Raw genomic sequence first — 13557 nt, forward strand, 5'->3', positions numbered from 1 at the left:
ATTTCTCTGCCCACATCATATAAACTGTGCAATTATCAGTAAGACCTTTTTATTAAAATTGTGCTGCAAAACTGCTGGGTGGATAGTTAGAAAACAACACGAGGCTACGACGTTTACCATTGGACAGCACTGGTCTAGACGGCAAAATCTGGATGTCCAGAAGGGGGCAGGCCTCAGCCAGATACTGTTCAGGTCTTCCAGGGATAAATGGAGTCCCCCTGACTTTGGCGACTACTTACCCTGTGAAAAAACTCACAGAGCTAGACATCTACTGGAGACAAAACCCCTGTCCTAGGGTAGCAGGCACCACCAAGGGCCTGGCCAAGCCAGAACTGTTCCCACTCCTCTGCCCACGAGGAGCAGGGCTCTCTTCCTCTGCCTGTGCTCAGCTTTCCCCTTAACCCTCAGGCAGCGCTGCCAGCAGCCACTCAGACAGGGCACTCAGCCACGGATGGAGTCACCAAGGCGAATGATGAACTCGATCCTTTCCATTTTTTTAAAAAATTATTTTTATCCTCACCCAAGGACGTTTTTTTCATTGCTTTTAGAGAGAGGAAAGGAGGGAGAGACGTATCAATGTGAGGGAGAAACATCTACTGGTTGCTTTCTGTATGTGCCCAGACCAGACACTGTACATGCCTGGACCAGGGATCAAAACCACAACCTCGTTATGTGCCCTGATGGGGAACTGAACCCTCAACCTTTCAGTTACAAGATGATGCTCCAACCAACTCAGCCACACCGGTCAGGACTCAATCCTTTCTTTCTTTTTTTCTTTAATTATTATTATTTTTCCTCCAATTCCTAAAAAAATAGCCAACTCCTAAAAGCATTTGCAAACTAGGAGGCAGAAGGAAAGCCTCAATGTGACAGGACACATTCTCCCCGATTCCCTTAGATGTATTAGGAAACCAAGGACAGGACCTTAGGTCTCCCCAAAGCCTAAAGACTCTCAGGGAGAACAACAGACACTAGGGTGAGTTTCCAATGTCACCAGATGAGTCTGAAAGTCCTGACACCTCACCTGGGGATGAAGTGTCCCACCAGCCCTGAACCTCCAATTTCCCTGTAACATTTACTGCTTAACAGAACCCTTACAACTTGGATGGAACCATTTGACATTGCTAACAAAACAGAACCCAGCCAAGCCTCCTGCCCTCTCTGTGCGCCGGGGGCTCTCTCTAAAGGACAACTGAGAAACGACAAGATCCGTTTGGAGACACACCAGACATCACTGCTCTTAGGCAGCCGCCCCAGTGAAAACTGCGCTGGCTAGAGATCCGATGCACGTGTGACCACGCCACCTCCCCCCACAGGCAAGAACAGTCCCTGCTGCCTCCTGAAGACAGCCCAGCCCCAGAACGATGCAACTGGGAACTCTGGTCCCGCACACAGGCCAGCTGGCTGCAGAGCCAAGTCGACGGCAAGCACAGCTCCCAGTTCCCGTCAGCTGTGGTCACGCTACCCCTTGACATTACCTTATCCAAGAGCTCTCTCGTCTCCTCGGTCAGAGGGTCGTGGGAGAACATGCAGTCGTCCCCATTGATGCAGTTCCCAGTCGTGTGGTATAACTTACATGGAAAATCACGTTCACAGCAAATTAAGGTAAATGCTTCATCTCATGGAACCCACCCAAGGGCAGAACCCAACCCCCCGTGTTTGGAAGAAGAGCAAACGGAAGCCCAGGGAGGTGAAGCCACTTGCTCAGGGTCGCACAGAGGGTTGGCAGCAGACCCAAGATGAGACCCTAGTTCTCAAGTCTCCTGCTCCAGAGTGCTTCCCGCCCGACCACGCTGGCCTTGGGGCTGTGTCCTTGAATCCTCGCGCAACAGGAACAGGGAAGTTCAGCGAGGGGCACAAGGTTACACCATCAGTTGGAAAAGTCTCAGAAAGGTAACAGGTATTGGTGTTAGGCCAGTCTCAAGAGTATATGTTAAGAGAAGCCAGAACATTCGTGCCTCAGTTTACTCATCTGCAGAATGGGAACGGCAGGCCCGTCACAGGACAGACGTGAGGGTGAAATGAGATGCAGAAGCACAGAAAGCTCCTGACCCAGCGCTGGCAGGGAGGGCATGAGCAAACGCGGCGGCGGTCGGCTCTCATTACCAACAAGGAGGGAAGTTCTGCCCCTTCACTCAGATCAGACGTGGGCACCAAAGGATATCGTGCATGTAGGGGCAGTTCTCGGCCCTGGCACAAAATCCGGTGATGTAAAACTTGCACAGTTCTCGCTTCTTTGGTAGCTCGATGTCATGGCTAAAATTACAGTGGTCTCCCTGGAGAAGCAACGGGGAAGTCAGGCTGGGCACGGTGAGCCCCTGCGTGCTCCTCCTGCAAAGAGGAGCGCTGCTCTGCGACCGCTGAGGCACAGAGGCGTCAACGACAGAACGAAGCCTCCCGCTTCCCTCCAACCATGTCTGTGCCCCCCTCTCTCAGGCCCTGCCTCCTTCCCCCACACCCCCTTTCCTCTGTCTCCCCTCCGCTGCCTTTCATGGCCTCCCTCTAACTCTTCCTATTTGCTGCATGACAGCCTGTATCCAGTCCCATGCTTCTTCCCAAAAGAACCTTGTCTGGGGAAGAATGTGCCCAACTAAAAATACTCCATTTCCCAGCTTCCCTTAAAGTTCCAGCAATAAGTATAGGCAAAACTCCCCAGGGACAACAACAGTGACTCAATTTTTTAGAAATTTCCTCCACCCATTTTTCTTTCTCTTAGCCCTTAGATGTGATGTCTGGAGGAATGGCAGCTGTTGCGCAACCATGAGGAAAAAAGCCACATGCTTAAAAATGGCAGAATAAACCCCGGCAGGAGCCTGGGTTCCCCGGGTGCCACTGGCCCTGTGCTGCCTATCAGCCCCAGACCCCGTCCTGAGGGATAAGCATTTGCGGGCTTAAGCCAGTGGAGTTGCATTTTCATCACTTGCAGTTGGACACAATTCAAACAATACAACACCCACGTGAATGGCTACTCATTTCTCTTTGTCTATATGTATTATAAATTTCTAAAAATAGTACGAATTGTGACTGTAATAAGGAATATTTTATATCCACATGCACACTTGTTTGAAATACATATTGTTTTCTAAGATATATACATAGGTGCAGTATTCCCTGAGTACATGTCTCCCAATACCTATCCACCGCCACTAGTAAGAGTAAGAAGCTACCTGACTGAACCACATTGGGTCACACTGTCTCCTACAGAATTTTGTGGTCACTGGTCCCTCTTGTGGCCTTAAATTCTGCTGTGAAGTTCAAGGCTGGCCTGATTTCCACCCCTCCTTTTCTATAAATGTCTTCATAATTCCTTTTCCAACGTTAAAGCTCAGTAACTAACAAGAGCATGTTACGTTTCTGCATTAGCATCAACCCCAGTATGACAAAATTTGAAGCCATGGTTGAAAACTTTGGCCAAAAAAATTTCCCCCAAACCAGAAAACCCCGGGTATGTCATGGTGCCCCGGTCCCTCAGTCCCTCTGAGAAGGTAACTGAGCCACTGGGCCCCGCAGGCACCTCTTCCAGTCAACCGCCCCTCCCGCCCCAAGCTCACCCCAGGAGCGTGCCCAGCCCGCGGACCCCGAGAGGCCACTGCCCGGCTCCAGGCACCAGGCCCCCTGGTCCCTTACCCATGTGCACCGCCCCTCCACGAAGTATTTGCAGATGACTTTGCCTTTCTTGTCGGACTGCTGGTGGGGCTTGTCATGGTCGCTCCTCCGGTAGCTTCCACCGCCATCCTGTTAGGGGCACCAAGCGTGAATGTAAAGGGAAATGAAAAGGGGGGGACAGTGAGGGCCCTGGGTGGGCCAGGCAGAGACAATCTCTGAGTGAGTGAGAGTGGGCTGGCGGGGATGACAGAAACGTCTTCATGTCAGCGGCCAGCCAGTTACGCCCGACACCGAGGCCATGGGGGGTCCGGGCCGTACAACATGCAGCGCCAGCACCGGACAAGAACATCTCCGGCCCTTGGAGCTGCCGGCAACGGCTCATGCCCCGCACACTGTGCAGGACCGCGCCCGCCTCCCAGAGGCAGGGGTACTTCCTAACACCCCAGGGCTGCCTGGGCAGGTCACCCAGGACCTTCTGAACCTTACAGACTCATTACGAGTGACTGCAGGTGCTACAGAGGCATGGCTTTAAAAATAGGGTCTCAGCTGCAGCACATCCCTCAGGAGAGATGATCAGTGCTTATCAGCCCTGTGGGGAATGGCTGCTGGGCACAGGGGACAGGGTCAGCCTCAGAGGACAAATCATTACAGGAAAAAAAAAATCTAAGGAGGGGTCTCGGCTAAACACATCAGATCAGAATACAGAGTCGACTCACGCCCATGTCATCATCGTAGAAGTCTTCGTCATCGTTCATTCCGCCCTTGTTCATTCCTCCTCGGCTGCCACCTCGACCTCGGCCCCGGCCCATCCCTTTGCCTCGACCTCGGGAACCCCGGCCCCGGCCGCGATTTAACCCTGCAGAGGAGAGAGGTGGCACCGACTGCTGCTTCTCGCCAGATCCCAGCTCCAACAGCTGCCAGGAGGGGCCCCACCGACCCATCGCCTCCTGGGCCCCCTGCCCACCTCGTCCTCGGCCATCCTTGGACCGACGGTACTGGTTCAACTCCTTGGAATAGTCATCATAATCCTCGTCTCCCATTGGCTCCTCACATTCTCCATACTGGAATTTCAGAAAAGAGAAGGAAGATGTCACACAGGAAACAATGAACACTGTCCCTAACTATACATTCTGCTCCCTTTGCCTTTTTGTTTCAAGGACAACTTCAGACTCAGAAGGTCAGAGGAGCAGCCCAGGCCCCCGGCCTGAGCACTGGGTGGTCCTAATTCTTACAACACCCACCCCTGGACCAATCCATTAGGGCACCTCCATGCACAATGGGCGGCTGTGCGGCTATAACAAAGAAGGCACACAAAGGTCTCTGCAGGGACAGAACAGGCAGTGCGGCAGCTCTCCTCTGAGAGGATAGTGTGCGTGCGCGTGTGTGCACACAGGCAGGTGAATAAACGAGCACCCGACTGCAAAGGCCCAAACATTTCAGGACACGCTCAGGAACCCTGTCTCCAGGGCGGGGAACTAAGTCGCCAGGATAGCAGTGGGAAGATGATGTCATTGTCACAGTTCACCCTTCAGTATCTTTTCAAGTTGAACCTTCATATGAAGGTTTTCTCAATTCCAAAATCATACATGAACATTTAAAACATGTAAACCTGCCACCTCATGTCTTGTTTCCTCCTATGTCTTACAGGCCACCCCCCAAAGCTCACACAGCCCACTAGCCACTCCCCACCCCTGGGCGGGAGAAAACCTTACATCCATGTCGTCCTCATAAAAGTCATCTTCGTCCTCCGGGTGGTCTCCCATGGAGCCCCTGCCCCTGCCTCGGCCGCCCCGGCCCATGCCTCGGCCTCGAGACCCTCCGCGGCTTCCTCGGCCCCGGTAGCCCCTGCCGCGGCCTCGGCTGCCTGCATAGTGATTCAGAAAGTGAGCGTCTGAGCAGGAGAAGACCCCACCACCGAGAGACATTAACCCATCGTTTGCCCCTGAGGTCATTGATTTCATCCTGATTCTCCTGCTCAAGAAGCCTTCCCAGCTGCCCCGGGCAGACTATCAGCCCCCCGGTCCCCTGGATGTGGGTGCCGCAGCACTGCGGGCCTGTGGCTGCTCCAGTACGCCCTTCCCACTGTCCGACGCGGCAGCCACCAGCCACATGTGGCCTCTGAGCACCCGAAACGCAGCTCCCAAACTAAGAGGGGCTCTAAGTACAAGCGCATCTGGATTTCAAAGACTTTTTTTTTTTTAAAGGAATGTAAAATATCACATCTGCCTATTTTGCTTATGTGTTGAAATAAGATTTAGAATGTATTAGGTGGATAAAATATACTGTTAAAATTAATGTCATCTGTTTGCTTTTACTTTTTAATGTGACTACTAGGAAAGTTCCAATTAATGGTGGCTTACGTTCTCCCTCCACCGAACAGTGCTAGCCTAGAATCTCCCCAGAGGGCAGGGCCTGCCCAGGGAGGTGTCCAGGAAAGACTGTGGAAAGAAGGGCTGAGCACCCACTCCTATGACAAGCTGGGCCCCAGGTGGGGCTGAGCTGGAAGGTTCTGAAAGCGCCCTTGAGGTGGGAAATCTCACTGGCAGGAGACAGTCCCGAGGCCAGGCCGGGTCTCATGCGCTCTGCCCTCCCCGTCATTGTCGTAACTGCCGCAGTTCAAGGTTCAGGGGTGCGGCAGGCCCGCAGGCTGCAGTCACACCTCGTGTGGTGCTAAGAGCTGAGAGGGTGGGGGAGGAGGCTACTAGAGGCTGGGTCAGCCAGCTCTGGATCCCCGTGGCCCAGATGTGCTGCTCTCACATGGTGACTCCCGCAGACCGCCCCTTCTGTCCTTCGCTCAGCCCCGAATGACCGCCCGCCTCTTCCCCGGGGCGGGGTGTGAGGCTCGGTGAGCATGGAGCCAGCCAGGCCTGACTGGCGCTGCACCGCCCCTCCAGCCCCAGCACCAGGTCCGCTCAGACAGCCTGGAGGAGAGAAGTTGCGGGCCTCACCTCGGCCCCGGCTGCTGCCCTCCTTGGCACGCCGGTACTGGTTCAGCTCTTTGGTGAAGTCGTCATAGTCCTCCTTGCCCAGGTCCTCCTCCTCGTCGCCTTCATACTCCCCGTACTGCTCGTTCTCGTAGTCTTCGTACATGCTGTAGCCTTTGCTGTCCATCTTAGAGTAGGACTTCTTGGGCATGGACGTGGTGTGCGACGGGGGGTACTGCTGGTGGGACTGACCAGGAGAGGACGGTGAGCCGGCCCTGGGGCCGTGCGTGCAGGCCATCAAGATCCCCTCTGTTCCCTGAACTGACACATCTGTCTGCGTGCCTCGGCTGTCCCAGGGGGAGACGCCAGCCCCCAGCCGCTCTGGGGACCGGTTCCCACCTGAGATCTGGGCAGTAGGCCCCTATGTTTCTATTCTTCAGAGGGGACCTGGGCTCAAAAGAAAATTGACACACACAGACCCCATGATCCTTGAAAACCAGGAAGAAAAGGAAAGGGGCTCTTTCCCAAGGATACAGAGCAATCTCATCTGGGAGGGGGCCTGGCAGGCAAGAGGGATGCTTCTCAGTCAAAATTTTCTGGGGCCTTGGAATTCAATGAATGACTTGCTTGGCAACCCAACTAGAAAGCCATTTTATTTTATTTATTTATTTTTAGTGAGGGGGAAGGAAGGGAGAAAGAGGAGGAGAGACATCGATCTGTTATTGTTGCCTCTCATAAGCACCCCAACTGGGGACCAAACCTGCCACCCAGGCATGTGCCTTGACTGGGAATTGAACCAGTGACTTTTTGCTTCAGGGAAGACGCCCAGTCAATTGAACCTCACTGGTCAGGGCTGGAAAGCCATTTTAAATGATACTTTCCGAAACGTGCTAGTGCCAAGAGATACTGGATGAAGTTAAATATATATAAATGGAAGCCATTGAAATGTCCTTAGGCTGTGAAGAGATAAACAAACTGTGGTACGTCTAGAGAATGGGGTATTTATTATTCAGCAATTAAAAGAAATGAGCTGTTTGCTAACTGAAAAGAGCCAACCTGAAAAGGCTACATACTGCAGGAGCCCAATTCTATGACATTCTGGAAACGGCTAAACTACAGCGACAGTAAAAAGGCTGGTGGTTGCCAGAAGCTTGAGGGAAGGAGGGCAAGTAAGTAAAGCAGGGGGGATTCTTAGGGAATTGAAACTATTTCATAGGACAGTGTATGGTGAGTATGTAACTTTGCACTTGTCAAAACCCAAGAACTGTAAAACCCTAATGTAAAGGTATATGGACTCTAATAATAATGTGTCAATATTGGCTCATCAATTATAGCAGATGTACCACTTTAATGCAAGTTGTTAACAGGAGAAAAGGGCTGGGGTGCAGGGAGGGAACTGTACTCTCCGCTCGATATTTTATAAACCTAAAACTGCTCTAAAAAGTAGTCTATTAACTTAAAAATAATCCACACTCATTATAAAAAAAGAGAGAAAATACAAAACACAGGTAGACGGACACACACACAACTTCATTAGCCTCAACGCCCAGTTCCCAATTAAAGGTCATAGCACTGCCTCTCTTCCCAGCCTCCCTCAGGTTTAAAGTCTGAATCTACGTTTGTAGATCAGTGTCAACTGTATTTTACAATAAATTTATCTGTAATGATGGATGATGCTGAGTCATACGCTGCCCAGGACATATTTAAGAGCTACTTGCTTTAAAAGCATTTTTTATCAAAACTTGAAAATCTATGTTGTTTTTTTCTTGTCAGTTTTGCTGGAAGAAATAGTGTACAAACTGAACAAACAATTTAACTTCATGTTTAAGGTCAGAGCTACAATATAATTTACTCTTGTAACCATTTTATTCTCTTGCCAACATTCCACAAAAGTCATTTCCGAACAGTGGAAAACAGCTATGACAGGGATAGGTCAGCGTCTCTCCTGGGGACAGGAGACACAGGCCAAGGCCACGGGGAGGTGGCCCCCAGAAGCACAGACAGCGGCTTCACAGAGAACAGCCGCGCACGGGGCCCAAACCTGCGCTTCAGAGCCGCGCCACCTGGTGGAAGTTTTCTGAGCCGCAGTGTCCCCGCCTGTGGGGTGGGGATAGAGACACCGCCTAACCCTGCAGGATTAAAATCGGCCTCAGGTGCCACACAAGAATGCCCAGCCCAGGGTCAAGTGCTCAGCCAACAGGGAAGTCTTACTCCGCGGGGCCCCGGCCCTGCAGCCACTCACCGGCGCGTACGGGGGGCTGTACTCTCTGTACTTGCGGTGCCCCTTCTCGCTGGGGCTGAAATCCGAGTCGTCGGAGAAGTCAGAGAAGTCATCGCTGGAGGACGCATGGCGCTGCAACGACAGGAGGAGTGGACTCAGGGACTCTGAGAAAGGCAGGCCACGCTGGCAGAGCCCGCTGGGACAAGCACTGCTGGATTGTGCCAGAAGGGCTCTGCGCTCTCCAGGAAACACCTCACCTAGGGGCATTTAGTAGCAATGGAGCATGAGCTACCAACTTTTAAAAAAGGTCTTTAACCAATTTGGGGAAGGAAAAACAAGACCATTAAGAGTGCTCCTTGACCTGCCAAGGCAACATGGGCCCCCGGGGCTGTTGGGCAGTCTCGAGGCCAGGCCCAGGGCTGGGAACCCTGCAGACCTACTTTGTGCTTAGATTTCCTCCTCTTCTTCGATCTCCTCTTCTCTTTCTCTCGCTCTTTCTTCCTCTTCCGCTTCAGCCTCCTGTGAGACTTCTCCTCATCTGAATCGCTATGGTGCTTTTCCCCCTTTTCTTTCCGGCTCCTCTCGGGCCCCCCCGAGGTGTCCTGGGTCTCCTCTGCTCCGTCATCTTCCAGTTCACCTTCTTCCAACTCACCATCTTCCCTACAAACCAACCCCGAAACCAACATGAACACAGGCTTGCGAGGAGGCCGCCGAGGGCCGCGGGTCGGCCAAGGCTGATGGGAACCAAGGGCCCGGCCGCTGTGAACAAGACCTGTAACCCCCACCAGAGGCCCTGGGGGGACGTAGGGCCAACTGCCTCCTGTCCGACCCCTGCTCTCCTCCCAAAGGACTGCATCTGTTGCCAGCTACCCTGCTAGGGGCCGGGGGAGGGGACAGGGACCGACCCTGCTGGAACAGGATATCCCCGACTGTTCCCTGGGACTAGAACTCTAAGAAGGAAAGCGAAGAGCCTCTGTGGTCAAAGGAGTTGAGGGACTTCCCCAACTGGGGAACCACAGTGCTTAATGCTGGAGCAGAAGCTCCCAGAAGCTTTACAGTCAAGAAACCTGTACAAGTCGGCCGCAGGGCCCTTCTGAAACTCACTGGACCACAGACACTGGCTGCGTCTTGTGGGGGAGGCGGACCAGCACCCCTCCCAGTGCACACGGCCTGGGCTCCCCGCTCAGCCCAGACCTATGCATGTGTCCTGTGAGCTGAGTGTGGTGGCTGTGCCTAGCGGAGAGAAGGCCACAGTTCTGAAGCAGGGGTGGCCCCCCAGTCCCTGCACCCCACCCACAAGCAGGCCTGAGGACACAGAAGCCCCGCCAGACCCACCAGTGAATAGACCCTGGCGTCTGACCCGCACCATCAACTCCATGGCTCTGGGCTGGAGGCAGGGGGCACTGAGTGGCTAAAAGGGGCGAGGAGGAGGATCCTAGGCTCCAGATCCCTCTTGCAGTCCTCACATCACAGCACCCAGAGTGCCTGGGTCAGCCCCACCTGCCGCTCGCCCTCTTGCTCCCAACCTGACCTGCCTCACCTCTGGGTAGCCCTTCTGGCTCCTGAGCCTGGATTTTCTGACTTTGTCAACTCCCGTAAGTATTGCCCCAACCCCTAGTTCTTAAAAAACAAAGCCCTCTCCCACCACGGCAGAGGCTGCCAACAGGACCCTAAATAGCTAAGTATCTATGGGAAGGGGTGGGGTAGGGTGGGGTAAGGAGACAAACAGGGTTAAGAAAGGAGCAGCTGAGAAGAGAACCCAATTTTTCAGCCAAACCCACAGACAGAGTTTTCACAAGTACAAGAGCTGGTTTTAAAAGTAAGTAAATAAAAATTTAAAATAATTTAAAACACTTCCAAAGTTCCTCCCGCATGACAATGTGTAAGGGCATAAAAAAATGCTTTATCAATTAACGAGGACCCCAACAGAAGGAAGATAACAAAGGGTGAAGTGATAAACCCAGGACCCAAAAGGCTGTTAATAAAGGGAACTGATCTAGACAGGAAGGCCTGGGCTGCTCAAACGGGCTGCGGTCGGCGTGAGGGGAGCTCGCCAGGCAGCCACGTGGGAGCCCCCGGCTCCAGCAGGCCGTGTGGGGAAACAACAGACTGGCCACTTCTCTGAGGGTCCTCAGGTGCCGCTCCCTAAATGCCAAGACCTCTGAGAGGAGCCGAGCAAACTTTCATTGACTCTCATTCCCAATTCAAAGGGGTCGGATCAGCTTAAAACCCAAGAGGTCCAGCCCCAAGATCCCCCAGCAGAGGTCATGGCCAGCTCTCAAATCCAGAACGCGGGATACAAAACTCTTGATGTTTCAAAGGAAAAAATAGAGAGGTGACCGATGTGCGTCTCGTGTTGTTTACTTGCAAATGGCCAGGTTGTCCCGGGCTGGCCTCACAGGAAGACGCCCAGCAAACTTTGGAGAAGGCAGCATTCCTGACAAGTGAGGCGCCTTCCGGTTTGGGTGCGGCCCACAGAACCAGGGGCGGCACCGTGCAAAGTTCTCATGGGACGAAGGCAATTCTGCTGAAATGGCCTCACCCACAATAAAAGTGCCACCTGACTGGGGGAACTGGTTTGAGTGAGCTCGCCAGTCCAAGGGAGAAGCTGTTACTCGCTGGTATGGCAAATCCCTACTGCCTGGAGTCATAGAAGACACCGGCAGTGTGGTTACTGGAGACAAGATGTGTGCCCCTGGGGGGAACACTGGGGCGGGCCAGGGGGCCACACCTCAGGAGAAATGCCAGGAGAGGGGGGCAGACTAAGACAGACAGACACTGGGGAAGGCCCAGAGACAGATCAGAGGGGTAGAGGCTGGTATCCATGAAGAAAAGCTATAAAGAGCATCACTCTAAACACTGTTCTGGAGAGGAAAAAGCTGCGAGGGACATCCTCTCAGAATCCCAGGACAGCCCTGGCTGCTGTGGCTCCGTGGACTGAGCACCAGCCTGCAAACCAAAGGGTCGCTGGTTCGATTCCCAGTCAGGGCTCAGGCCTGGGTTGCTGGCCAGGCACCCAGTAGGGGGCGCGCGAGGGGCAACCACACACTGATGTTTCTCTCCCTCTCTCCCTCCCTTCCTCTCTAAAAATACATAAATAAAATCTTAAAAAAAGAATCCCCAGACACGGGATAGGGTGGAAAGAACACAGGGTGGCAGGAACTGCCCAGGCTCCCAGCAGTCCAGATGAACAACATAAAGCCCAAGACTGCCAACAGCAAAAGGCCCTCCTGGAGCCAGGAGAAGCCTGCCAGAACAGAAGGGACAGTGCCACCACCCTGTCATTTCAACATGACGGACAAATGTGAGGGGGCTAGTCAAGGTCAGATAGCCAGGAGTGACATTAAAAAAAGCCAGAACTGACTTGTTTGCCAACTCTAGGCCCACGGCTCTTCCTAATCGATGAGGACAGGGAGAAAAAGGGAAGCGGGGAGCCCACGTATCCACTGCCTACTTGAGGCCACAAACATTTCTGAGCATCTTCTCTGTGCCGGGTTCTTGTGCACCTCCTTTTCTGCACTGTCCTTGTAGGAAAAGATACAAATGACCAGAAATCCAGTTCCCACGGCAGCTGCCGTGATACAGGGCTCAGACAGCTGAGCCGGGGTGACTGGCACCCCGACACTCCCTCCCTTGCGCCCACTCTTGGGCAAGAACCCCACGGCATGGCAGGAGAAGGCCTTGCCCAGTGTCCACGGAGGCCCCCACCCCTGTCCTGCCACGGCACGCTGGTGTGGGCCAACGCACAGGCCGCTTACATCTAACACCTGGGGGCAGGACCGCAAAAGCCCATCCAAGCAACTCAATGCCTTCATCATCAAGAATGACTGCAGAAGAAAGCCCTTCACTCCAGAGGATATCAAGACAGGTCCACCCCACAAAGATTTTCAACCAAAGAGGGGTTTTCTCTGCATGACCTCTATTAACAGCCCCATTACATCTGGGCTCAGTGAGAACCTACCATATGGCTTTTCCCACAACTTTCTACAAAAGGGCTAGTGAATACTTGAAACTTTGTTTCCTTAGAGTTGAGAGAATTAAATGGGTTAAAACAAACAAACAAAAAAAAACCCCTCTTGATGATTTATGAAGGGGAACAGGATACTGGAGGGGACACTGGGAAGGTGACATTCGACTGACCACTGTGCATTCTCAGTGGCATCTGGCCACGCCGTGCTCTCAAACTCCTCGGAGCCCTGGGCCAACCTCTGGTCAACTGAGAGGGTGCCCTCTGCGGCCACTGGGGAGTCCCAGCTAAATGTCCAGGGTCTATTTTCTTCAGACTCTTTTCAACAGAAAGAAAAGCCAACCAACTGGGACGGAGGATAGAAGCCCTGCGGGCCACGGGCACGACTGCAGAGGTGGCCTCCCCGAAACAGCAACCAGGTTTAAGCGGCGCCACTTCACAGGCTGCCAGCAAAATCCATGTCAGAGCGGGATTAAATACCAAGGGAGCACGCTTAACAGACTGTGACATAATCCCCCAAGAAAAGTGGGGGAAGCCCCACTGCGCTAATCATTTCAATCAAGACCCGCCAAGCCCTCTGGAGAGCAGCAGGCGGGGGAAACTCTGCAGCACCGGCCTGGGGAGAGACCGCCTGATTCCCGCGGCAGCACCCTGACACTCTCTCACTCCCTCCCGATGGGCCAGAGCCCTGGGGCAGGGAACCACCCACGCGGGAGACCAGCTTGGAACAGGCGGCTGGGGAGGAACTGGGAGGCGGCCAGCATCTCGCCTCGAGTCAGCTCTGCCTTTCTCCTCCTGAGCTAAGCTTCTGGGGCATTCATGTTTCCATTCGCAGAGAT

At 53.4% G+C, this 13557-nt stretch overlaps 1 protein-coding gene across 1 annotated transcript in view; it reads right to left on the reverse strand.

The window, feature by feature from the left end:
- The window catches only part of ZC3H4 (zinc finger CCCH-type containing 4), a 37396-nt gene that overhangs the window by 11807 nt on the left and 12032 nt on the right, over positions 1–13557 (reverse strand). The window contains exons 3-11 of the mRNA XM_054588645.1: positions 9192–9411; positions 8773–8883; positions 6555–6777; positions 5319–5470; positions 4571–4667; positions 4323–4462; positions 3628–3735; positions 2165–2276; positions 1479–1588 (exon numbers count right to left, since the gene is read on the reverse strand). Of these exons, the coding sequence (XP_054444620.1) occupies positions 1479–1588; positions 2165–2276; positions 3628–3735; positions 4323–4462; positions 4571–4667; positions 5319–5470; positions 6555–6777; positions 8773–8883; positions 9192–9411 (1273 nt within the window). The remainder of the gene's footprint in view (positions 1–1478; positions 1589–2164; positions 2277–3627; positions 3736–4322; positions 4463–4570; positions 4668–5318; positions 5471–6554; positions 6778–8772; positions 8884–9191; positions 9412–13557) is intronic.

Source organism: Pteronotus mesoamericanus, unplaced genomic scaffold, assembly GCF_021234165.1.
Source record: "Pteronotus mesoamericanus isolate MK-2021 breed Mesoamerican mustached bat unplaced genomic scaffold, CSHL_Meso_final scaffold_137, whole genome shotgun sequence".
NCBI lineage: Eukaryota > Metazoa > Chordata > Mammalia > Chiroptera > Mormoopidae > Pteronotus > Pteronotus mesoamericanus.